General features: G+C 32.8%; 1 protein-coding gene and 2 non-coding genes across 3 annotated transcripts; 1 reads left to right on the forward strand and 2 right to left on the reverse strand.

The window, feature by feature from the left end:
* Positions 1-157: 157 nt before the first annotated feature.
* Positions 158-15,738, reverse strand: LOC136975328 (uncharacterized). The gene is made up of 12 exons (XM_067270382.1): positions 15,500-15,738; positions 15,156-15,197; positions 14,653-14,763; positions 14,128-14,246; positions 13,040-13,089; positions 11,871-11,923; positions 11,679-11,797; positions 10,089-10,230; positions 9,967-10,007; positions 5,785-5,912; positions 5,091-5,194; positions 158-197 (listed from the first exon to the last, which is right to left on the reverse strand). Exons 1-12 carry the CDS (start codon positions 15,661-15,663, stop codon positions 158-160), a joined length of 1,113 nt encoding a protein of 370 aa, XP_067126483.1. The 5' UTR covers positions 15,664-15,738.
* A 7,367-nt stretch (positions 15,739-23,105) lies between these two features.
* TRNAV-UAC (transfer RNA valine (anticodon UAC)) lies at positions 23,106-23,178 on the reverse strand. Its single transcript has one exon. It is a non-coding gene; the product is annotated as a tRNA-Val (tRNA).
* A 446-nt stretch (positions 23,179-23,624) lies between these two features.
* TRNAV-CAC (transfer RNA valine (anticodon CAC)) lies at positions 23,625-23,697 on the forward strand. Its single transcript has one exon. It is a non-coding gene; the product is annotated as a tRNA-Val (tRNA).
* The last annotated feature ends 2,993 nt before the right edge of the window (positions 23,698-26,690 follow it).

Raw genomic sequence — 26,690 nt, forward strand, 5'->3', positions numbered from 1 at the left:
CACTCGTGTAAATTGCCTTTAAATTTTTTTCAATTTCATCACAGATTATATTTGGAAGCGAAATCTCCACAACTTCTTTCATAATTCTAAAAGTAATGTAAAATAAAAAGTTTGAAAATTAAATTAAATTAAACGTGAATGAAAACAGTAAAACTTTCTACCTTTGACATTCGCCTTGTACGTCACTTTTTGTTTTCCTAATTCAAAAATGTAATTAGTAAATTAAATAAATATATAAATAAAATACAATTTTTCCAGTATCTTGCATAAAGAGTTGTTGTAAATAAAAATCCATATTATATATATCTTAATTAACCACGATAGATGTATTTTTAATGATATGAAATTTGTTGTTCTTTACAAAATACATACGAACGATGGCGATAACTACTCAGTAAAAGTAAAAAATATCTTATAAATTGCAATTATTGTAAGTAAAATATATTTATTGGTCGTTTTGTACAGATTTACCGGACCAAATGTAACTAAATCTGTATGGTGAGCTTTCAGGTTATGCGGAAGATGATTTTCTAAAAAGCACTTGTCAGTTTAAAAACTCACCACGATTTCACTTTTGGTGCTGCAAGAAACAAGGACATTGCTTGTACAAGAAATAATTTACTAAAAATTTACAATATAAGTGTAGGGTTTATTTTTGTTGTTAGAATAAGTTTAACGCAAGGGGGTGAGAGAGAAGAAAAATAAAAAAGAAGCCGTAAACGTTGTTAAGCATAGAGTAAATATATCTAGAAGGTTCACTTTCCATTCACCTAATGGTAATTTCGGTTGGGACGTTTTCCTTAAACCTGTCGATCGCCATCTTTCTGCCAAGGGTTGCGTTACTGTGCACTGTCGTCATAACAGTTGACGTGACTAACAAATCACGTGACTGTACGATTATAATTAATTCGTAATTTGATTTAATTACTTCTGATAAAGAGTACAACTTTCCGAAATTCCTCAATTCATTTTTAAGAACACTTTATCAGTGATAGCAAACTTTATTAATTTATATATATTTTTTAATCTTCAAAATTTGGTATATATAAGTGTGACCGGAGGGTCGGAGTCTCTTTGACCCCTCGTCAGGATGTGACACCGCCGAGTCTTTCAGGACTCGGAAATTGCGACGGAGAATTGTTACGTCACGCGAGCGGTCGCGAGTGAGCGGATACGTCCGTTGTGGAGGTGGAGGAAGGAGAAAGGAGGTAGTAAGTCACTCGGGATACTGGTGTGAAAATCCGAATCGACAAACAAAACATAGATTTAAATTTTATTATTCTTTATTACTTTCTTCCCGTTCCTGGTACAAATTTCGACATCAACAACCGAATTTCAAACCAAAAGTCGACACTTCTTAGGGGAATGACTGTATTTCCTCCCCCCTCAAAACTCGAAACTGAGTCAGAACGGAACTAAAGACAAAATTCGCTAATTGGCAAAAAAATTAACGAGGGGACGAAATAAAAATGAGGGGAGCGAGGACAAAGGGTCGTTCGTGGCTCCCGCCTCCATTCGAACTCGAACCCTGCCTGGCCCACCGAAGCCTCTCCGCCGTCGCCGATTGGATTTCGAACGGACTCCGTCCTCTGACGATCCTTGTTGAGGTATGACGACCACTAATTTGTAAACCCTCTCTCGGGTTCGTAAACTCCTAATTTAGTACGTAATAGTTCTATCGATGTTAGCATGTGCAACTGTTCTTTATTGTCTAGCAATGAATTCTGTTTGTTATTTTAACTGGTGTCATTTATTCGAATATCGCCTCTGTCTTATCAACGAGCCCACTCTCCTCCTCCACTCGACCTGACAAGCAATTAGTTCCAGACTGGACAGCCATCCTTGACCATGGGCAGGTTTTACCGACCTGTTGACCGAGAAAAAGGAGGTCAGACTCCGTCCGACCTTCTAGTGAACCCACACTGCCTAAGTAACAAGAATAAATTTAATGAAAATAACAGAGATTACAGCACGACGCATAGCTAATAATAACGTATTCCTAGATATACGGAGAGAGAGAGAGTTTACAAACGATCCGCGAGTTGATAAATATCTTGGTTAACGAGATGTTAGAGTTGGGTGTTGAGTTCCTTGGGCAGCAGGGTATCCATAATCTTAGACGGTATATTCCACAGAGGCACACAATCCACAGTATAAAACAATCCACACGGTAATATTTCCCGGTCTTCTAGGTGGGGTAACGCTTGGACGTAGATCGGAAAGTTGCAGGAATTTTTTTTCAGGGTTGAGTTCGCGGTGGCTGACCAGACGACGACTGCCTCAATTTGTCATCGTTCTCCCTTATTATTTTTCCTCTTGGGTTTTTTCCATGAGGTTAGGATCTCGTTCTTAAGGGTCGGGTGACCAATATGTGAATTACTTCTAAAAGTTCCGAGTGACATACGACTAACAGATGGATCAACCTCAGCGAGGAAGCAAGTTCGTGGGAGAATAATTTTTATGGGTTTCAACAGATTTTATTTATAAAATGGTGGAGGGGAAACAATCGAAATTTGATTGAACACCTTTGTCCATTCGTCCGTCACATAAGAATATACCATAAATCAATTATCTGGTTGATTTAAAATATGAAATAAAATGTCGTGATCAATCACGATCAGTTATAAGAACTATTTGTAGTCTGTTGTTAATGCTTTTTTTATTAACAAGATAAACCTTATTAAGTAACATTGTACTTTTAATAACAGTAATTATAACAAACTTAACAGTAATATAAATTATTTTTATACCAAACATTGTTCAGCTAATATAACGCTTACCCTTGATACTTGCAATGATATTCTCCTTTGTCGTCTGTGATTCATTGTCTTCTATGTTGAAAGTTGAAACAAGAACGAATTTTTAGGTCTAAACCGAAACCACGTGTACCACACAAACGTTGAATCGCGTGACTCGAGACTTGCACGTGACCTTGACGTAATATCCGGCAGTTCCGATTAATTAATTCACACGTCGACAGTCGGGTCGTTAATGTCTACAAAATTTCTTTGTGTTTTCGGAGCGAACCCTCTAGATGTAGGCCTGGTGACAAACGTCTAGACTCTGAGCGAGAATTAATTGTAATTTCAACTGCATTGCTTTGCATATGCAACGTCAGCTTTTTCGCCCAATCCGAAGAGTAAAATCAGAAGTAAAATTAGCACGCTTATCATTGTTTATCATGCCGTCAACGTCGAGGAAGTCGTTATACGTTAAATAAAATGGAATGTAGTGAGTGAGGTTCAAAATATAGTCATAAAGTATAATCATAGACAGTGTTTAAACAAAAGTATTAAAGCAAGCAAGCGCATGAAAAAGACAACAGCATTGACAATAATGTTAAGGTGTTAAAATGCAAGTAGTGTTTACTTACATATCACAAAAGAACAGTTATTTTAATATTCATGTCCCCAATATCAGTACATTTATTTATCAGAGATAGTATACGTACCATATTTATAATTAATTAAAATACGGTGTATATAAACAGTATATTATTTATCTTTTCAGCTGTAAAAGTATCATTTCAATGGAATTCTAAATAGCAACAGATTGGAAGACAAAAATTAGCTTGAAATTGCAAGCAATGAAAATTCAAAAAGTTTTTTAGGTGTCACTTTTATACGATTTAAATATGTCAAAACAGGAAATGATCAGACCGTGTCAGATAAAAGTCGAATGCCACAAAGTATATAATCAATGATACTAGTTTCATTACGAAAAAACGTATATCTCCACTGAAGAGAATACTACATAAGTAGATAAATTCGTTGCCTACACTAAAATATGTGATGATTTACCACGGTAATTAGAAATCGTATAGTTAGAAATTCATGTAAAGAATTCAACGTTGTTAAAATTATTAGATATACCTTGTAAAGTGTAAGAATTAATCCAGTTTTCCCATTTTAGCATTGAAGTCTGCAATAGAATATCGTCTCTGTAGCCACATATATTTTGCTTAAAATCCCTAAATCCCAGCAGTTCGGGAACTGGTGGGATGAAATCAATGAACTTGTAGATGGTTACCGGTTAGTGCTTAACCAACAGGCAGGTAACATTTTCATGGTTTATTTTAAGTTTGAAATACCTAAATTGGTGCGGGGACGACATTAAATTTTATTCAAAACACATTTTCCTCGTTCCGATTACCTGGAAAACCAGAAACTACTACATTATTTCTTCTTTCTTTATCTTCTAACTTCAACACTCATGCAGATAAAGTTAGACAACACTTTTTCATGTGTTTAAATACATTACTCTACTAGTTTTGTAACTAGTATACCTATTTTTTGTAACATTTTCAAGCATTGAGAACAGAGATTCCAATTCTACAAGTGTCGTATCGATGTTTTTCTCCTACGACTTGATATTAGCGAGTCGTTCTAAGAGAGCTTGTAAATTACAATTGGAATAAATTGTACATTATGCAAAAGACGAATACTTTCCTGAATATTAATTTCTTATTCAGCGTTAATATACGAAAAGTTCAATTACTTTGCGGAGTCACTCGATATTCCTTCGGGATTCTTACATTTCTTGCAGAAGAATCTTCAACCTCTATGATCTAAAGAGAAAGTTGTTCTTTTCTCAGGAAATTCATCAGCCATAAATTTCAGAAAGTAAACAGGTAATCTGACTAAATTAAATCCAACATTACATCATTTATTTTTTTCGTTATTAGAATCAACAACTGGCTAACAGCATCTCCCACAAGAAAGAAAATTAATAGAGGTCAAAGAATAAAAATCCCGATGATACGTTGAAAATTGTGTTTGTGATAAAACGGAAGATTATAGAACGGAAACAGCATTTAAATGTAGAATAAACGAATACGTGAGTGCAATACTGACATGATAAAAATCAACTGAAAAGATAATATAAAAATGATTTGTTATCAATTTAATGGAATTAAAAAATGTTGTAGATAAGGGAAACATTCCTGTGTAATTATTTCCACAGAGAAGTTGTACTTGTTTTAATTTCTATAAAAATATTATAATTTAACTAATAATACAAAGTTGTATGAAGAATTTAAAACATTAAAAGCTTTTAAATTTACATCTAGAAATTGTTAAAGTAATACAAACCGTGTTATTTTCTGTAAAGAGGAAACGATGTCTTTCATTCTATTTGTATCCTGAAATATTTTGTAGGCTTTCGTCGTCACGACAACACCTTTTGGCACTATGAACTAATAAAAACAAATTAAACCAAACAATGTTGCATTGTTTTATGTAGAAAAAGTGAACAATAACTTACAAATCAAAAAGATATATTTCTCCTAATATGTTCGGATTCAACAAATGTTATGTGTATAGTACAGTAAATTTATATAGCCTACGTAAAATCTTATATATATGTATATATCTATGCACGCTATATATAGTACATATAGCGTACATATATACACAATAATAAAGAATCATATATAAAGAGTAGACAAACAACTATATTCAACACTTTAGTAGAATTTAATAAACGAATTATTTTCCCCAAATTTCATGGTAACTGTATTCTTATTGTATTCAGTGGGTGATAAATCTTATCAATGGCCAAGTGGATAAAACCATTAATTGATTGATTGAAAATGTGGATTGGTTTATCCACACATATTTTATTCACCAAAAGGAATAAAATTGATTTATCATTTTTATGTTCCTGATTAACAGAATATATTCTTCGCAAAATACGGCTAGAGGCAGCCGTTGTAAGTTATATTTTCTATAAAATATTTGTATATAAGAGAACTAATTATATATATTATATATTATACATATTTACGTTTTTGTTATCAGCAGCAATTTCTGTAAGTACTCCGAGAGAAGAACCTTTACCACCAGTTAATTCCGATACTTGGCAATGTAACGATGTAAGTGGCACCACCAAAAGATTTTTTGTTTTATTGATTGCTAAAAATAAAAAATAAAAAATACAATTTTATTTTTGAATTCAATATATAGTAACAGTTCGTTATTCTGGCACCTGGTGATCCGGAACATACGGAATTCCGCATTACTTTGCTCCCGTACGAGCAGGAGTAACGAACTCCTGTACTTTTTATAATTTATGTAGAAACACAGTAGAGCAGAGCAATACTGTAATAATAATAATAATACTTTTCTATTGTATTGATCAATTGTTTGTTATAAAACGTTAAAAATATACTTGATCAAATCATACGGGGTACTCAATTTTGAAAAATGTATGCTAGAATATTAAGCGATTATCAAATAATCACGCTGTAATATATTGTAGTACACTGATACAAGATTAAGAATTTTGTGAGATGTTAACATTTCACAAATTATTATTTACAAACATCAGTCATGTCTTATTTTGGATCATGTGTAAAGATATACATGATTCAATGTCTAATATGAAAAAGATTTCTAAGATATTGATTTAAAAAATCTGCATAACAAACACATAAACTATTTGTTTGTTTGATGGAATAAGACAATGTCTTATGGAATAATTTTCTACGGGAATCCACCCCTCTGCAGGCGTTACATAAAGAAGAAAACCCGAAAACTCAACAGGATTATCACGTCGATACGGCGTGAATCCAGAATCAAACATCAGTGTTTATTTGTTTCATCCATTTAGCGACCGGTAATTACGGCAGCCAGTAAATAATTCAAAAGACATTTTTCGACAAGAATAGAGATAAGATGCTCCACAAAAGTATAGAACCGCTCAAAAAATTGGTCGTTTATGGCCAGAACATGCACTAATATATATAAATAGATTTTTTTATGTGTAATTCAGCACCAAACTTATAAAAACATAATTTTAAGAAACTAGTTCGTGGCTGACTGCGAAATAGCGAAAAAGTCAATTTACATACTGCCACATAAGTGTAGAACCGCCATCTTTCTCGCACGTTTGAGGTGTGCAAGTATTTTTTCATCGTGGCTCGTGGTGCTATAAAAACGGACAAATTGTGGCTTTGAGAAGCACTGATTTAAGTCATCAGGCATGAGCAAACAGCATAAAACGTTCAAAATAGGTCGTTCGGCATTATTTGTCAATTCCTGAAAATTATGGACCAAAGCGTAGAAGTGAATGTCCTTCAAGGCTTACCCTGCAAGGCCGCAGACGAATTATAAATGCAGCTTCAAATAACACAGCATTTACGCGTAAAATTTAGGACGATTTGGGTATTTAAGTACATCACGAAACCGTTCGAAGGATTTACATGGCAACAACAACATTGTTTAGTCTCGAATGAGAAGTGCCCTGCTCTTAAGCCTGAGCACAAAGCTGCCCAACTCAATTTTGCTAGGAAAAATATGACCACTCAATGGAATAAGGTAAGTTTTTTGTTTCGTTTAGACCTATCGTGCTAGCCCAAGAAATAACAACATTTTTGTCGTATAGATAATCTTTTCGGACGAAAACACATTTAATTTGGATGGGCCAGATGGTTTAGCGCTCTACAGGCGTGATTTAGAAAAAAGCTCAAATAATTTTCTCAAAGGAACTTCTGTGGTTAGTGTTATGGTTTGGGTTGCTTTTTCTGCAATGAGAAAATTAGATTTGTCAATCGTTACCTGTCGCATGAACACTGCCGACTATCAACAAGTTCTGGAAAACATGGCTGACATACAAACTTAGATTCAAAAGAATTCCTTTTATTTTTTAACAAAACATTGTATCTACCCATATATCACGAGATATAAAACAGTGGTTTGAAAATACGAGTTGGCCAGTTCGTTCTTTTAATTGCAACCTTAAAGAAAACGTTTGGGGATCTTGGATGACCAAATTTATGCCCAAAATCATCAGTACGCCGACATTAGACTCTTAAATCAAGCAATTGCCACAGCTTGAAATTCCCTTGAGGCATCTATCATAAAAATCCTTGTTGATAGCATGCCAAAATGCATTTTCGATGTTATCAGTAAAGGAGGTGTGCAAATAAATCACTAAACTAAACTATTATGTACTATTCAATGCTTTTTGCATTCATTTACTGATCGATTCTATACTTTTGCGGTGCTAAAAATCAGTTTTTTTTCCTATAATTTCTGCTGTTTGCTGCAATATAAGAAGCTATGAATTTGGACAATTTATATTTTCATGAATCCCGAACAATATCAGAAAGGTAGCTACATCATATGTGTAATTCTTAAATTTCGTATAGTAAATTTGCAGCGATTCGATACTTTTATGGAACATCTTATTTACAAATTAGATGTAGACGACATACAAACGGTATTCAGGGACAGATACAGAATATTTTCAAGAATTTCAGCAGACTACAATTCACGAGAAAGTATAATATTCCAGAATTATCTACAATGATTTATTCCAAAAATAAAGAATTTCATGATTGAGATAGCAAAAATAAAGTCAAAATATTACAGATAACATATTTTAAAAAATTAATTGCTGTCGGTAGATGAATTTACAGTGAATTTACTCTATATAGAGGGATTAAACCTCCCACTCATATTGCAAATTTCATTATGAGACAAATTATAATTATAGATAATAAGGTACAAAAAATATTTAGCCAAAAAATAACCAAAAACATTAATTATTTAAGCGAGTAAACGTTTGAATCAAGTTGATCTTTTTCAACACCTTCGTGGATTAGTTACTTATTATTTCAAATTGAAAACACTATTAAAGTGAAAATTATTTTAAACTGAAAAAATGTTAGTATAACAACGTGCTTTCAATTTTTAGATTAGTCTATATTGTCAGTTACGTTTTAATTTATTAATTATCACTTCCAGATAAGAAAACTCGTAGATTGTAGGGGTTATCGAAAGAATAAAACGATGGTAATTCTCTAGTACTGGTGAGAGATCGATTAATTCGTATTAGTTTATCACTCCAAGTTTATTTGCGCCCTTCCTTCACCGATAACATATAAAATGCCAAATTGAATTTTCGATGTTATCAGTAAAGGAAATGTGCAGATAAATTACTAAATTAAACTATTTTCTAGTATATAATTCATTTTACATTCATTTACTAGTCGATTCTATACTTTTGTGGTGCTAAAAATCTTTTTTAAAACAATTTTTACTGTTTGCTGCAATATAAGAAACTATAAGTTTGGACAAATAAGTATCTTCACAAATGTTTTCCTTAAAATAATTCTATTCAATTGTTAAAACATGCAAAGACTATCATATTTCCTCTCACAAGTGAGCTAATTTGTAGGATGTCTGGTTAGGTGGCTTTAATACAGTTGATGAAGTAAGAAAACGAATAAGTCCGGTTCAAATAAAACGGCATCTGTCATTGGCTAGTTAATATAAGGCTCTGCTATATCAACCTCTCTGGGAAATCCCGCATTGACGTCCGAGCGAACAATATTTTTTCGTGAAATTTTTCGTGGTGATCTGCTTTGGATAAATTGGACTCAGTTTTCTCCTCACTTGGCCGTCGTATTGTGAATGTTGGTCGAATTCGAGGTGGACCGAAAAAAAACTTCTTAAATAATCAAACTAAAATTTTCTCGCTCTATATTATACATTTTTGAATAAAATACTTAGAAATCAGTCTTGTGTCATACTTAATTATCTTCTCATATTAAAAATTGTCTAGAGAAAAAGTTTTCAAATCGTCAACATATTGCTTATCGATCGGATGATAATTAAGACCTAAACAGTATAAATTCATTTACGGCCTTATCAGATCCGGTATCAAAGGCAATTAATTACCTTTCATTCCAGATCTGATAGGGTCCGTGAATCTATTTGTGAATTTATACGTAAATAAATAAAATTTAAACGTGTGTTAACTCGTTAACCCGACTTGTTAGTATGCCTTATACAGAATAAAAAAGTGATATTGCCTGATAATCGGAAAGTCTTTAAATTATAAACCAAAAGTGATTAGTAGTTAATTACAATTTTATTGCATTTTTCGATCTTTACGTTTTTATGAAAAAAGTATAAGTGAATTTATCAAGAATTAAAATATTTCAAATAAAGATTTACTTACGTTTTTGTACGGGATATTTTCTTTTATTTTTCAAGATTTTTCTGTAAATATACATTCATTAATATTCCAATAACTTATTTAAATATTATGCCGCAAGAATTAAAATATATTATATAATTTACCCTTTTAACACAATTCCGTGACCCTTCATTCCATTTTTAGACATAGTTACGTGTTTTAATTCGATGCCATCGGGCCAGTTCGATTTCGTAAATGATGTGGAAAATATCTCGGAAGTAAATTTTAATTTATATGCTTCATCCTCTAACATAAGAACATATAATTATAATTACATATATACAATATATTTTAAAATATATTTTTATATATAAAAAGATTTTAACTGTGTTAACATTCGCCATAGGCCGAGTGGATAAAACCACTAAACATTTGTCTTTTGTTGCGGGTTAAGGTGCTGACCACGTAACGTTTTCTTTACTTGTTTATCATCTAAATAGAGGCTAGTTTTTCCTAAAAGTTGTGCCTGGAAGCATCGAGATTTGGAGATCGTCCATGTATTGCTTTGACCACGCGGCTGTAGAGATCAAGGATGAATTTAGAAACGAAGAATCAGAAATTACTCAGAATGATTTGAACATGTTAATGACATTTTTTAAATTACATAAGGACTGTATGGAGATGAGAATATAAAGAATATTATTTATTGGAACATTGTTGTACATAAAAGCAAATGTAACATTCATTATTTACAGCTTTCAGTTAAGTAACTTGAAAAAAAAAAAAAAACCTGAGCCTAAATATTTTGCATAAATTTAAGGTTTTCGTAAATCAGTAAAAGGATTTGTCGAAGATTAAATAGTAAGACATTGTCACATTCTAGAAGTAATTTACTTCACAAATTACTTCAATTGCTATCTGAATAGTTCTCAATTAATTTTTCCTTCGAGTTTTTCTTATATCCATAAGGGAGACATTCGTTTAACAATTGTATTTTGTACAAATCAGATTGTTTGCAATCCACTTTACACTCGATTTCTTTTGGTATGATTCCTTGTTATAAAATTTCAATAGTTGTTTGTCTGACAAATGTTTATGGTGGCTTAATTCAGCCTTCCGATCTAATATTTGTGATATTCGAAAAAGGTAAATTCCTCGACTTGTAAACAAGCGCTATATCAAATGCAAAGGAACTGAATGAAAAAAGCTATGATAAGGTGCTAAACCGAGATCGTATGAAACGTTACTTGTCACTTTGAGCAAGTGTGCCATAAGTTTGCCACCCCCGTTCTACGTCAAAACAGCTCGATTTCTGTGCTACACACGTAAATATAAACCGAGACTGCTGTGGTCAACCACGAAACTATGATAAACCGCTATTGTTTAATGGTTTTATCTACTCCATTTTTCTTGTGTCCGAAAAGATTATTTTTATACATACTATATATTATTTATATTATAATTATTATTACATAAAAATAAATGACTATAATATAAAATAATTATTTGTCTTTATACGTTTACAGAACAGAATGTTTTTGTTATTACATGTACTAAATTTACTGTTCACTACATCTTAGTAGTTATAGGAATTTGAAAGCCCTCAGTAAAATTGTTAAATGAATTATAAATGACATGTTAGAGGAATTCCATACAGTAAACTAAAAACTAAAGATCGTTTGTGTAGATAATTCTACTGAATGAAAAAAAGTTATTAAAAAGTATGAAACAAACTAAAATTTCTCACAACTTACCCAAGGAAAATTCTAAGACTTTATTCTCTATTTCATTCATATTTTCGCTATCGGGTAGAATTTTACATTTGATCGAGTGCAAGCTGCCGTTAGAATTCATTATATGACCGTGATGAAGCCTGATCAAAAACACTAAATAATTTATCATTTTATAATACGCAGAGATATTATTGGGTTTAAATATCAAATTACCTTTTTATCACATTATCAACACTCTCAATTCCTATGTGTAGTAAAATCCCGTGCTACATAGAAATACAGTTGTATATAGAATAATTATATGAATAAACAAATAAAATTTGGGGTAATATCTTTATCTAGGGATATTAGTGTGTATCTGTGTGGGGGGCACGATTTTGTTTACCTTTTTGAAACATAATAATTCCTGTGTTTTGTGTCGACAATTTCTGAAATTTTGCAGGAAGGAAGGTTTATTTATTAGGGTGATTCATGCCGTATAATTTTGGTTGTTAAAGGTCGACGGGTGGGGAGATAAAAAGGATTGTGTCTCATATTTTGAGTAGGGTCTGACTATTTTACTCATTATCAGCGTTTATAATTTCCTACGAAATCCATCCCTACCATCAAAATAAACTTTTTTTGTTATTTTATACTATTTGAAAGTATAAAAAATATTAATTATAAAATATCGTAACAGATATTGTGTGAAAAGTTAAGCAACTCGTTGCTGGATTTTTCATTATAAGAAATATATATATATATATAGTTCCTCCAGTGTTAGGGGACAATCCTCCACACCTGTAAAATTGTCTATTGAATTTATATAATGTTGTTCATCGTTACTGTTTGCAAATTTTGAAACAGCAGTGATTTTGTCTGTTATTCCTTAGAAAAGAATGGAAAGACTGGAAAGTGAAACGAATTCGTAAAACGAAGTTTTATTTTAATATTTTAACTTAATTGAAGAGTTTATTAGAAAAATTCATCGTTCCATTTTCAATGACAGAGAAGATGAAACTAGTAAAGCGAAAGTTGGTAGTCGGTTTGTAGCAGACCGGTCACGGTAGTTATTTAGGTTATCTTAAAATATATAACTAAATTTGGGACATTTTAAAAAGAATATCCATCGAGTTAAAGGTTGCTTCAAAGAAGGCTCAAAAAACAAACTGGGTGCTTTGGTAGACCGTCCTTGTGTTGCTTGGTCTTAACTTTTCAATTCAATCCAATTATTCAATTTTCATTCAAATATTTTATTTCGTTTTCAAAACGCTCAATTGAAAATATTTTGAGCCATTATGTGTTATGTTTAATTAAGGTATACAATACATCTAATTCTTATCTATTTCAAAAATATTTCTTTATTACTAATAAATAATTTTATGTCCTTAACTAATACTTACCTGCAAGTAAGCGAAAACGTGGAAAAATTGTCTTTCTGACGAGATCTTTCCTAAATTGAACAAAATTAAACAGATTATAACTATTAAATGAAAAATATATTGTCAGAATATAATAGTTTAATTAGGTGAAATATTGAAATTTATAAGTTAATAGACAATAAAGCCAAGAAATGTTCTTAGCAGTTCACTGTCTTTTTTTTTACAGCGTGCTGAAAAAGCACAGTCCCCATCACACTTGATCGATTGATAAATACAAAAAAATAAAAAAAATGAAGTAGAACTTTGAATAACGACCATGTCGCCGCCTTATTTTCGTTTCTGTCAGTGACCATTGTTTACAGATTTCAAAGGTAATAAATAACGGAAAGAACATTGTTTCTTCTTCACAAAATGCTTAGAAATGTTTTACAGGGCGTCAGATTAACGAATTACTGATGCGTTTTTCATCATTCAAATTCACTTGTCTAGAATCCAATATAAACAGTCACTAGTGAAATGTAAAGCATTTAATTTAAATACTAATTAAGATAAACGGGAGCTCAAACTACAGATCGATTCCTCGAGAGTAATTCTCAGATATAATAGTGCAATTCCGGGTTCTAACGGAAACAGTTTTACTCTAATGTAGTGTTTATCCAACAGTTAAGCTTGACATTTTGGGAATCCATGCAAACACGGCAATAAAGCTGATCCTGTGAAGTTCTGATCTGTTCACTGCCTCACTAAATATAGTAAATACGGATATTACTTATTTCCAACGTTTCATGTTTTACTGAATGGTTATGTAGTTTCTACTCAAGTCTTTCTCCTTGACAAAACTGGCTGCTATGCAATTGCATAGTATGCATCTAGGTAGCTCCGCCGTTAGATTTTCTCTGAACTTGTGAATTTTAACATTTGAATAATTAGCGCTATAATATTCAGAAAAAAAGGATTAAATAAAATTTTTGTACAATGTTAAACAATCTTAAAAATTAGCTTCGACCGCGAAATTTAAACTTTCCGCTTATAATAAATATTCCGGTATTTTTGTGAAATTTCAAACAAGTCAGAAACGAAGATTAAATGAATAATGGAATAATACTCACGAAGATTTCTCATTTTGGTTCCCCATAAATGCATCTCCTTTTCTGTATCGGATCCTTCCAACTTAATCGTTCCTCTCATTTGCCCGTGTTGAGTGTAGACGTCCATTAATTCTCGTGTTCTAAACATAAGAATATCAGACATGAAAATGGTAGAAAGTTCCTCAGTCTCCGAAAACATTATTATTGGAGGGGTAATTAAAACAACTGAAAAAACGGTTCATAAACTATGTAAGTTAATCAATAATGTAAATGAACCTCAGCAGAACAATTGAAAGTAAATCTATGAAGACTTTTTTGGCTGTTAGAATTTGCTTTTATTTAGCAAAGGTTTTCAACCTAATCCAATAGGCCATCCTCAGGCTACAATCTTACTTAGAACGTATTTTACCGTTAAATATCGTTCCAAAATAGAATACAATAAATTAATAACAACTCGTAAGTATTTGAGTAAAAAGCAAAAATAACTAAAAATGAATAAAAATAACAAATAATAGTAAAATGTAATAATAAATAATATATATTTACCGAGAAACGTTGCCGAAGAGTGAAAAGAATGAAGCGTGATCTAAGGCGTTGGCCATGGCATCTTTATCTACGTCGCTGGAGAAATCGTACACGTCTGATAGAACTGTCCATCTATCGAGAAAATTCATTAAATCCTTTCTTTCTTAATATAGATAATATCCTTTTTACTATTGTATGAGGTCGTCTAAACAATACTTTATAACTATATTTTAAATTACGATACGAAATCAGCGCGTAACACCTGTTTTTATGAAATAAATTATGTTGAATGGAACTATGTTTAAGTATTAAAGCGCATGGGTTACATAAATTTCTGATTTACAATTGAAAAAATTGATACATTCATGTTTACATTTACTGCCCATCAAAGTTTTTGCGTTGAAAAAGAAAAGATAAACATATGGTAAGAAATTTTAGTACATGACGTTTCATAAACTAAACCTAATTACTATTAATCATCATAAAAATTTGAGAATAATTTGAAGAAGAGAAAATATACTTACACAAAACTGAATTTGACGTGAATCACTCTGCCGTCGTTTTCCCTAAATAAAATAATACAGTTAATATTTATCAGTGTGTAAAATATTATCGAAATAATAATAAAAGTCATAATAACTGTGTTAAACGACTTTATCACCAATACTGAGAAGGTTATCTTCATGCTTGTTATTACGAGAATTGATGGTTGTTGTTATTTTATATTTTAATCATAAAGACATTCATTTATTTACTTGCCTATTTGCCTCGTAGTGTCGATCCTGATCAAAAACTCTCTTAAAATTTTATGCGCAGTCTAATTCGAAATATTTTTAAAAACTTTAAACATTTTATTAAAAATATTTACCTGAGAAGACCGTTGAAAACTATCCTCCAAGTTCTGAGAGGCGATAGACATTGCAGTCGCAAACCGGCCGCATGGAAGTAACGGTCGTCCGTCGTTCTACCCGTTTCTTGCAGAACGTAAACTTTGCCGTCGGAAAGTGTAAGATAGAGCCACGCTTCGGCCATCGTATCGTCGATCCTGGCCACCCTCACCAGCAAACATTCCTTCTTCGAATTAACCCCGTATATCAACACTTCGTCCTCTTCCTAAGAGATTATCTTATATTATACTAGCTTCAAAATTCAATGTAATATGTATAAAATCTTTTGGAACCGATAATTATTCTTATTAACTTTTATTTATTGATTTTAATTACATTTAATTTTAACAGTCTCACGAATACCCGAGTGGATACAATCACGAACTCGTACAGTTGTCGCGAGTGGCTCTGTCTAACTCGCTTATTGCGTAGCCTTTTCCATTTTCTTCCTGTGATTGGAGGCAGCGCCCCCTCGGGTCAGTTCAGACACCATCTGTAAATTTTCTGCTCACAGAATCTATCGAACCGCGTAAGCGGCCGCGTAGGACTTTTACGAAAGAAGGAATGAAGGAAAGAAAATAAGAGAGGTAGGAATTTTCGCAAGTGATGCTCTCAGCCAAGAAAGTACGATAAGCAATAAACATTTAATAACAAAGCGAAATATTACATGCAAAATATATATATTATATTATGGAATTAGCAAATAGAGTAAGTTAGTAGACGATATAGTATATCGTCTGCTAACTTATTTTATATGCTATCCGCGCCTAACGTCGTCAAGAGAGAGAGTGAGAGAGAGTGAGAGAGAGAGAGACGCTCTAACACAACTTTTGCGTATTAACATAAATACCTCGATTCTTGAGGCTCGGGATCTCTGGCCGGCTTGGGCGTTCAAAAGAAAAGGAGGAGAGTCTAGAGTCTCTTTACTTGTACTGACGAATCTTGGTAATAATCCGTAATATTAATGGTAACTGATTCAATATTAATGGTAGCTAATTCGTAACTGATTGAAGTTCATGGATTTTTAATCTGGGCGGCTGCTGAATTGTAAGGATATACTGAATTGAACCTGGGCAGCTGAACTCAACTTGACAGAAAGATAAACTTGCTGAACTGAAGAACCTTTTCAATCTTTGCTGGTCTTTTTGTGTGTTCCGTTTTCTTTCCGAGTCAAGATGTTACCAACGACTCAATATCGGAAAGACAACTCGTCGAATCTCGTATTTTACTCTCTACTTCCTAGGCCAAATCGTGTTCTTTCCTCTTCCCAGGAAGAGGAGTCGTTTAGAAAAGAATTGTTATCACGGAGAAAATCTGATTAATTCCTCGTTGATTTTTCCCATTTTTTGCGCTTTGAATTTAATAAATTTATTGAATTACTAAATTAATATTCTAATTCAATATTCAACAGACTAAAGCCCGGGATCTCATACACCTAAATAGAGGACAGTTTCTTATAGAAAGTAATTACCATGGTTTTAGTATTAATTCCACCGTACCATTACTAAAGACATTTCTTTTTTATTGTTGTGAATTTACTTCCTTTCGATGAAACTAAACTTTCGTACACTGACCTATAGCATATTTATGTGTTTTTTTTTAGTAATAATCCTACACAAGATTTAAAAATAACAATTATTCTTACGTTATCAGATATCTACGTATATAAATCGAGTTCTTACGGTTGCTTTTCAGGTGTACACACGTGTGAGTGAGCCTTATCGATGAGAAAATTCCTAAAAGACAGTCGCAACTGTGACGAAATATATCTGTATCAATAGTCCATTGAAAAGCTTATTAATGTCCGATATACAGTAAGTAAGCTTTCATAAAACTCGAACCCCTCACTCATTCCTGCTGGTTTCATCTTCCCTACAAACTCCCAAACCCTTCGTCCGATCTGGACGAAATTCTGCTTAGTTACTCGATGGTACATTAGAGGAAACATGGTCTATCATAAAACTCGGACTACTCACTGTCTTTCTGATTCCTTCCTCTAACCCTTTACCTTCTGTGTGATCTGGACAAATTTTGCGTAGCTAGTCTTTATAATTTTTCAAAAACATACGTTACTCTAATACTCGGACCCTCACTCCTTTTCCTTATTTTATCCTCTACATATTGACAAACCCTATAAGTGTTGGCACAAATTTACATAGTTACTCTCTGCCTGCGGAAACATACGCTACACTATAATGAAGACAACTCAACCTCCTCCCCGAGTGCCGGCCAGCGTTACACATTCTTTGCTAGTATTAAATATACTTGGTTTGAGATACTACCGATTTTCCAATTTCGATATATTATTTTTCGGGTTACGTAACATCAGTTACATTAATTACGTAATACAAAAATTTAACACTAGAATTACGAATCTTAAAAGATTCCTTATTAATTTCTAATAAAGTATTAATTCAAACTAAGCACTTACTCTGTACAGGTTACAGTTTCGGGGACATTCTAGTTCCCATTCGACCGGGCTGGGGAAAACACCGGCTTTGACGAAATCTTCGTCATCATCGAAATCGTGAAAGTGAAGTCTGGGTTTGAAGACGAACTCGTAAAGTTTCAAAAACAAAATCAAAAATATCTTCTTGATTGTCAGTGGCTCTGTCGGGATTAAATAATAATCGTTACTCATTAGACCAATTTCTGGTTATTGCTTATTATTGAAATAAAGAGTTTTGCACGAGAAAACAACATGGCTGACTTCTATGAGTGTTGTATACAAAAATGAAAAAAACGTTAACTCTTCTCTTCGTAAGAGATTGCATCTTTCTATATATATATTTTTTTATTTTAAGTGATTACGTAGATCCCGCATATAGGAAATGCTTTGCAAGCTACGTTGTCGGTGAGATAAACTCACTTGCCCACAATACACTACATTATTTCAGATGCATTCATTCTACAACTATCAGATTTAGAGCATTTTTCTTGATTTAACGCTTTTCACGTATATATTAGCAGTAAATTAAGCGAATGGCTAAACGGTAAAAGAGTCAGCTTACTGCTCTAGAAAACACGGAATGGAATCTTATCGAGCTTATTTTTCAAGTGCGATGTGTTTCTTATATTTCACAGCTTATCCTCCCTCTCCTGTTGATGGTGTGTCAAAACGTTTGCGGATATGGTTAAAAGACTCTTTTAGTGCCAAAACAGTATATCTGTGCAGAATTAATGCAATTAATTTTCTAAAAATAACCACATATTGTGTTAGGTATTAAGACCCAATTAAAAAAATATTTCAAACTCAATATAGAGAACAAGTCTTTTGAATAATATTAAAAACAAAATAAAAACAGTTTTTATTCCGGAAGATCTGTCCAAATTTTACACATCATAGTTGAGTCTCGGAAACTCGACATTTCGTAAAACTCGTTGTGTGATCAAAAAATACATGTCTTGATTTGCAGGACACATTTTTCATAGTCGAAATAAATAGCCTCTTTCCTCTATTCGAATACTAAAATTAAACAGAGGATCGACGGTTATATAACAAAGAATTTGTAACTAAGGGTAAACGTACAAAAAATACAATTTGTTTGTTTGGAAAATACACAATGCACGTATTATCGGATATCGTATGAAGTGTAAAGAACAAGGACGAATTACGAAGATAAAAAACTTCATTTTCGATAAAAAAAATCCGGATGTAGAACAAACGTAGATTAGTTCATTATCGATAAAAAGCCTCAGAACTTACGTTGCATTAAACCTTATTAATTATACGTTAACACTAACAAATGTATCATCTGACTAGAATCATCCAGAAAAACACAAAGGATTGTGTACTCGGTGTATAAAACCGTGAGAATGAGTAAAACAACGCTGAGATCGATTTCGGTAGAAACATGTAAGTGGAAATAGAAAAACGATCTTACCTGAGTCGGATACAAAGAAAAAGCGTCCAAATAAAGTCTTCAGAAGAGACATGTCGAGATAGGTCTTTACTCGGCGGATATCTCGTCGATTTTATCGCGTTGTCGACTTTTTCTCGCGATAATCGCCGATAAACTCTACCTCTTTCTGAAAACGCCTCCTTGCTTAACCGTTTTCTATACCGGTAGGAGTGAAATGCGCGCGTCTATTGTTTTACTTAACGCGCAGACAGTTTAGTATTCTCTTATATTTGATGCTGTTGTCAAGCGTAAGCTAGACTTAAATGTCTTTTCTCCCTACGACTGCTGGTGTCAGCAATATAAGAAATAAAGTATTTACGTTTAGTTTTTGCTTTTTTGGAAATAGTTCTGAGAGGCCCATGAACCTCTTTCCGCTGTGAGAGCACTGAGGGATTCAGGATGTAAGTGAATGCTGTGTATTAACATTGTTTTGTAAGTGAAAGTCATTATAAACAGTATTTGCACACAGTTGATATGTACACATAACTGTGTGTACAGGGTGGTTTGTAATTCACGCAAAATTTTAATTTTAATAACTTTTCTACTATATGAGATCGATAAAAAAACTTCAAAAAGCCATATTATACTGAATTTATTGTGATTTAATGAATTAGGTTTTCGAAATGACTCGCAATAATAGTTTTATAACCGATTTGAAATATTTAATAATGGTATCTTTTATTGCAGTTATTAAATGTGTTTCAAAAATCACCATTATTTCGTTTTTTCTTTCTGTCTATCACACACTTCAATAGTAGTAGGAGCATTGTGGTGTACTGTACGTTTAAGACAGCGGAATAAAAAGAAATCACATGTATGAAATTCGCCCCCTTTAATTTCCTTAAAATTTAAAGTTAAATATTATATTTTATTTCGTATACATTTTTCTAACATTTTACCAAATGTGATATATCAAAGGACGTTTCCGTCTAAAACTTCCTTCTCAACGAAAACGAAAATACACCAACCTTTCTTTTTCTCTTCTCTCATTCTTAAATCAACCTTTGTTATGTCTTAAAATTAGGGCAATGTTATGAATTAAGTTTCTCCTTATGTGAATTTATTATATAACTGAAATAATGTAGAAATAATGTAAAAATGGACTATATTAACCTCCCATTTTTGATAGTGTGAAAAAGAAGACGTTCTGTCTCCTTTCCGTTACAAAGGAAGCCAACTTCCTTTCAACTAAAGCTCTTATCACCACCTTCATCGCACAGCTTTAGCGTCATCTGAGAATTTATCCTCTAGAGATTGCCCCCGTACATCCCTTTCACGTGAAGGAAATCCCACATTTTGATTGGGCAAAATCCGAAGATATTACCGATTTTCGCGCCTTGAACGGGGAGTCTGCGGCCGTCTTCGTTCGTAAGAAGAAGGATCAGAACAGATTCCGGGTTTGCTAAATCCTCATAGAAGAAGAAAACTTAGAATTTTTGTGCAGATCAAAAGAATTTACAGATTTCAATTCAATATTTTAGAGATATCAACGATTATGTATTGAACTTGAATAGAAAACTGCAACTTGAACACTAACTATAGAGTGTATTTACTCGGACACATGGCAAATTTCATCACTAATTTTTATTCAACTGAATAAAAATTAGTGATGAAATTTGCCATGTGTCCTTGTAAATACACTCTATAGTTAGTGTTCAAGTTGCAGAATAAGTACCGGCACGGTTTCATAAATACTTCAATAGAAAACGTCGGACAAGACTCAAAATTTTGCTACGATCGACAAACTTGTAAGTTAGTATGAAACTATGGGAATTATTGTAAACTCTCTTTCCGCGAGTTAGATATTAGATTGTAATTTAGTCCACTTGTAATCCAACTAATTGTATCTCATTAAATTTATTTTGTCGTTGTTAAAATAGAATCTGTTCTGACTCATCACCAAGCCAAGGTCCGATCCAACGGACTCGCGATCCCTCTCAATCGAAATTCCTTGCGAAATTTTTAGCGTGTTAACCCGCTATATTAAGACTAACTGGCGTCAGGAAAAACCTGCTTTACAGGGTTCTCACGAACCTCTGTTCACAAATATTTAAAGGAAGCCATCATTCTCAGACAAACGCGGACTGATCTCAAAATCGGTAGCCGAATAAATAGTATTAGGTACATTCAAGACTTAATATTCCCGGCAGACCTCTACACATGAAGTCACTTCAACTTCATTGAAGTCAGAACTACGAGGCAGCCACTCAACGCCACTACCGGTATATTTTTCATAATCTAATTCGATTACTCGCTTCTCAAACATGATATAAAATTTTTATGCACTTGCTTTGTGAGATGAGGCCTTCTGCCATCTTGCCTAAACCAAGCGCGACAATGTTATGCCCAACAAGCATTTTTCAAATAAAACTTTTTTATGGAAAATTAAACATATGCAGCAGAAGTAACGTTCTATTTAATAAAAAATGATCCAATAACTCTGTTAGTACTAATAGCACACCAATTCTCCAACTGGTGTGCAATCAGTAATAGTAAAAGTGTTATCAGTAGCGTTTAACCTTCAGCCGCAGGGCAAGTATGTTATACGCCCGTCGAAAAAGTTAAAATAAAAGATTTTCTTTCAGATCAATGTAAATTGACAGCAATCGTAAACTAGACAGACATGTAGCGCAAGACTAGTTTAGGATCGGCAGTCATTCCATAAACTACGTACAAAATTTTGGTCTTCAATATCTCGAACCCAAGATCGAGTTTCAATATTTGGACGTCGTCACGATATCTACATTTTCAGGTTATACCTGTACACTACATATTTCAAATTAACAAATCATGTTTAGTAGTCGTGAAATGGCTTTCTACGACGTTCACTAAGTTTCTGACTCATAAAGTGCTGCGCTAAATAATAGCTATCACTAAGCTTACGTAAGATACAGTGTCAGAATCCGAACATCTTGTTTAACGTCTTAAAATATATTTTAACATAGCAGGTAATATAACACGAAACTACGTAAATGTAAACAATGTAAATACCGATAACTACTCAATACATATGCTGGTATCTTAAAATACTTTCGAAACGTACTGACACTCAATATTTATATTTGTCAATTTCTGGTTTTACGTTTTTGTTCGTTAAATTTATAATAAATAATATAAATATATTTTAACATAGCAGGTAATATAACACGAAACTACGTAAATGTAAACAATGTAAATACCGATAACTACTCAATACATATGCTGGTATCTTAAAATACTTTCGAAACGTACTGACACTCAATATTTATATTTGTCAATTTCTGGTTTTACGTTTTTGTTCGTTAAATTTAGATTAATTAATTAGTGTATTTAACATTTCATATACAGTAATTGTGTCTTCATCCTCAAGGTCTATCTACAGAAGGTTTACATCAACAAAGTTAGTTTCCTTGTATTTTTTACATGAAAATATATATAAATTATTTCCAGAAAGATTTTTTATCATTTTATTAAATATTTGACAATTATACTTATCTACCATTCTGTACTGTATGTTTTCGTAGTATGCACGAATTTTTTGTGGATTTTCGTGTCGTTTTTAGGCGTAGGCAAAACCATGTGAAAAGAACGAGGACAAAAGATTACTTACGAATGAGGAAAACGAACGTGTTAAAAAGCAATGACAAGCAACGAAAGAAACAAAATAAAAACACGATCGTCGTAGGGGAAAAGTAAAAACTGCTCGAGTGTCTGCCAGGGATCGAACCTGGGACCTTCCGCGTGTAAAGCGGACGTGATAACCGCTACACCACAGACACCTGCTACAGAAGAGCGGAACGGCGTTTTTTCTTTTTGAGATCTTATACAAAAGTAATTTTTTTTTCGTTCAGATCTACAGACGTGATAGAATAGTTTTAGCCGAACGAAACTTCGTCCGAGGCTATCCGACGGAGTTTAAAGCTATTCGAAAACAGCCGTTGCTTATTTTTCTGTAAAAAGGGCGAAGTAATTTGGTGTTTGAAAAACACGTAACCGAAGGATAAGACGAGCAAACGACTTTGCGATTTGGATCTGCGAGAAATCGCCATTGCCGAAAAGAAAACAAATGGATCGGACGTGTCTACTCGAGCTCGCGCGGTTAACGAGTGTCCTTTGTCATAGAAATCAGGATTTTGTAAGAAAAGTTCCGCATTCACTGCTGCACTTGAAGTTATCACAACGATTTAAGTGCTCTTAGAAAAGTTCCGTGGTCGGAGACAGACGAGTGCTTGTGGTGTAGTGGTTATCACGTCCGCTTCACACGCGGAAGGTCCCAGGTTCGAAACCTGGCAAGCCCAGCTTTGAATATTTTGTCAATCGAAATGCGCACCGCATAATGCAACTGTGCTCTTTAGTCACGTTTCTGTGCATCGCAGATCACGTGTTTCGAGTAGAACAAAGAAGAAATTGTTTCAGATGGAAAAATAAAGTATTAATAAAATATAGATTATTTTTAGTAATTTGTCATATAGATAGAACCATACATAATTTTTTAAATTTGAATTAATGTTTATAGTGTTTTTCGTGTAAATTTATAATGGCTCGTGTCTATGAGGACAAGTAAAAGGCTCGATACAAACTCTTGCAATGACCCGTCAAAATCACTCTCTTCACAAATAGAGGCACGGAAATCACGAAATTCGCCACAAAATCCAAAATTTTTATCATTAAATTTAGTCGCTACGCAACAATAAAATTTTCTCGTTTTGAGAGAGGATCTATTGTTGACTCGTGCGATTATTTATTGCGAGTGTTTTCTCGAGTTTTGCTTCGTTTGCAGCGCTTATTTAAGTAAGTTTAGACTACGCTTTTTGTAGATTTAAGTACTTTTTAACTTTGTGATAAGAAAATACCACAATTGGTGGCAGTGGTTTTAAGTAAGAATTAATCGGTTCCTTCAGAGGAAACGGATATTTTCATTATTAATTTTTTAATGGTATTAATAAAGCAAAATGAAAATTAACAAGTAGCCTACTTTAAATCTTTCATTTTCCGCTATATTTATTTATTTATTTTATTTTATTTATTACGCATACGAGATAAACTTGATGCGGTGCGCGCAACAATTAATAGAAATGAACTGTATGCAGCTGTTTATGTTTGTAAGGCAATATAACATTTTAATGTTATATCAAATCTGAATGATAACATACTGGAGAGCAATCGAGCTATTTAAGTGTGAAATACTGTCAGGAAATGTTATTAATAAAATATAAACGATAATGTTTTGTATTTAAAATTTATTTTGTATACTAGTACTTTCTATATATCAACAGGATTTATTATACTGGAAATTATGGATGCAAATATTTAGTCTTACAGATCAAAAATCATGTTGTTTATTTCGTTTATTTAAACACATGCACTTTATACATGTGTTTCGGTGTTGTTGTCTCTTCTCAGCAGGTTTTTAAACGACACTTTCTACAATTAACAATAAAAACATTTTTGGTACAATTATACCTAAAATTAGTTAAAAACACAAACATTTCCCGACAATGAATTTAAAAATCTACATTTTTTTGTATTTTCGACCTTTTAAGAAGATCGGAAAACAATTATTAATTTAAAACAAACTCCACTATATTAAACATATATAATTAAATAAAGTGACACTGCACTAAATTTAAATTTTAAAATTTTGATTTCAAAATTCAGATTTGTCTGGCATTATATAAACGTTGAAAGTTCTATTTTAATTTGGCAGAGTTTTTCCGGTATAAATATTCGTGTGTGTAGATTTCATCGTGAATTGCATTGTTTAGAGTTACGTATTAATAAGAACAGCGTAGGTAAGTCTTTAAAAACGTTACGAGATAAGTGCTTTTGAGTTTTCATATTATCTTAATTTGTGTAAACATTCGGTACGATCTCAAAGCAGATTTACTTGAATCAATGTGGCTGTACGATGATGCGTTGTAGGAAGTGATTAGTGTGAATAAATGTAAATAATGTAGTATAATTTTAGACTGTACTCGGATGTCAACAGAATCAATTGAAATTTGGTTATTCTAGTAAGGTTCTGAATACTTATCCAAAGAATAATTTAGCAAGTTATTGCTTAAATATCTTTCGAGTAAGTGAAAATTACTACTGGAGCTATCTTGACAAAATTAATATGCCTACTGCTCCATTCGAATTCGGAACCATTAAGGTTAAATTTCAAAAAAGGCATGGATGAGGCTACGATAATGAAGTAAATAGGAAAGGTGTCTATTCCGGTGTGCAAAGAAGAAACTTAAAAAAAAAATTCCGGAGCCTTTATTGTTTCTTTCAATTTTACTAACAGATGAAGTGTTTTAAAAATATATAACATCCTCAGCCTGAAAAGGTGTGAATGATGCGAAATGAGAAAGTTGCATTGACGTGTTAAAACTATTCAGATGTAATTTAAGAGAAGTATACGATGGGCTAATAAAAATTTATTTAAATGAACAGAGAAATAGAGATACTATAATCAAAAATAAATCGCTAGCATTTCACATATGGAAATTTAAACTTCTATGCAAAAACGTTATTTGGTACAAAGTGTTATATGAAGTAATATAGCATTAAAATTATTAAAACCCATTAGGTTATTTTTAGAGAACTGTCATGTCAATGGATTGTAGAAATGTTTTCTGTTGTCAAAGAGATAGGTATTGCAATGGAAATATCTTTAGATTTCGAGCTTAATCCTAAGATTTTTTACGTCGTGATTGGACGTAAAAAAACAATATGATTACAAAGAATATACAATTGTTAACCCCCTTCCAAGAACGTTGGGGTAATCCTTTTAATTACTTAGTGGATATTTGTAAAAATTCCAATGAAAACCACAATAAATTATTCGAGATTTTATATGATATTCCATTGTTAGCTGATTAAAATTTTCAAGTCATTTCTGTTGTCAAGACTTACGTACAGGGTAGGCAGTCGATACCAACTTTGATATACCATATAAACACATTCAATTTATTCAATCAACTTTTGTGAAATCGGAAGTCGTAAGTCCTTGCTCATCTTGTGCAGGATGGATCAAAATGTGATATCGGGCTGCAGAACCCGCTCACTATCAGGGGGTTATTTTCAAAATTGAGGGGAGATAGGGAAAGTCTGCGAGATCCGTTCTCTGTTACGTCAGAGTCCTGACACCAGTTAGAATTATTAGATGCGTTCCAACATTTAAACAGGTGCCCGTTATCCTTAAATTCTCCCTGGAGGCATTCTCCTCGGCAGATCGCTCACCGTAATCAAATAAACAAAAACCAAATTATTATGTTTATAACCTAAAACATTAACGGAAATTTTA

Source organism: Centruroides vittatus, unplaced genomic scaffold (genome assembly GCF_030686945.1).
Source record: "Centruroides vittatus isolate TY-2023 unplaced genomic scaffold, ASM3068694v2 contig_370, whole genome shotgun sequence".
Taxonomy (NCBI): domain Eukaryota; kingdom Metazoa; phylum Arthropoda; class Arachnida; order Scorpiones; family Buthidae; genus Centruroides; species Centruroides vittatus.

What these genes read in the sequence shown, in the direction of transcription:
- LOC136975328 (XM_067270382.1), bottom strand. Translation starts at nt 15,663, where the DNA reads ATGGCCGAAGCGTGGCTCTATCTTACACTTTCCGACGGCAAAGTTTAC. An exon ending in CTCTTCGGCAACGTTTCTCG is followed by an intron (nt 14,247 to 14,652) that starts GTAAATATATAT and finishes TCTTATGTTTAG; the next exon opens with AACACGAGAATTAATGGACG. An exon ending in AACCAAAATGAGAAATCTTC is followed by an intron (nt 13,090 to 14,127) that starts GTGAGTATTATT and finishes TGTTCAATTTAG; the next exon opens with GAAAGATCTCGTCAGAAAGA.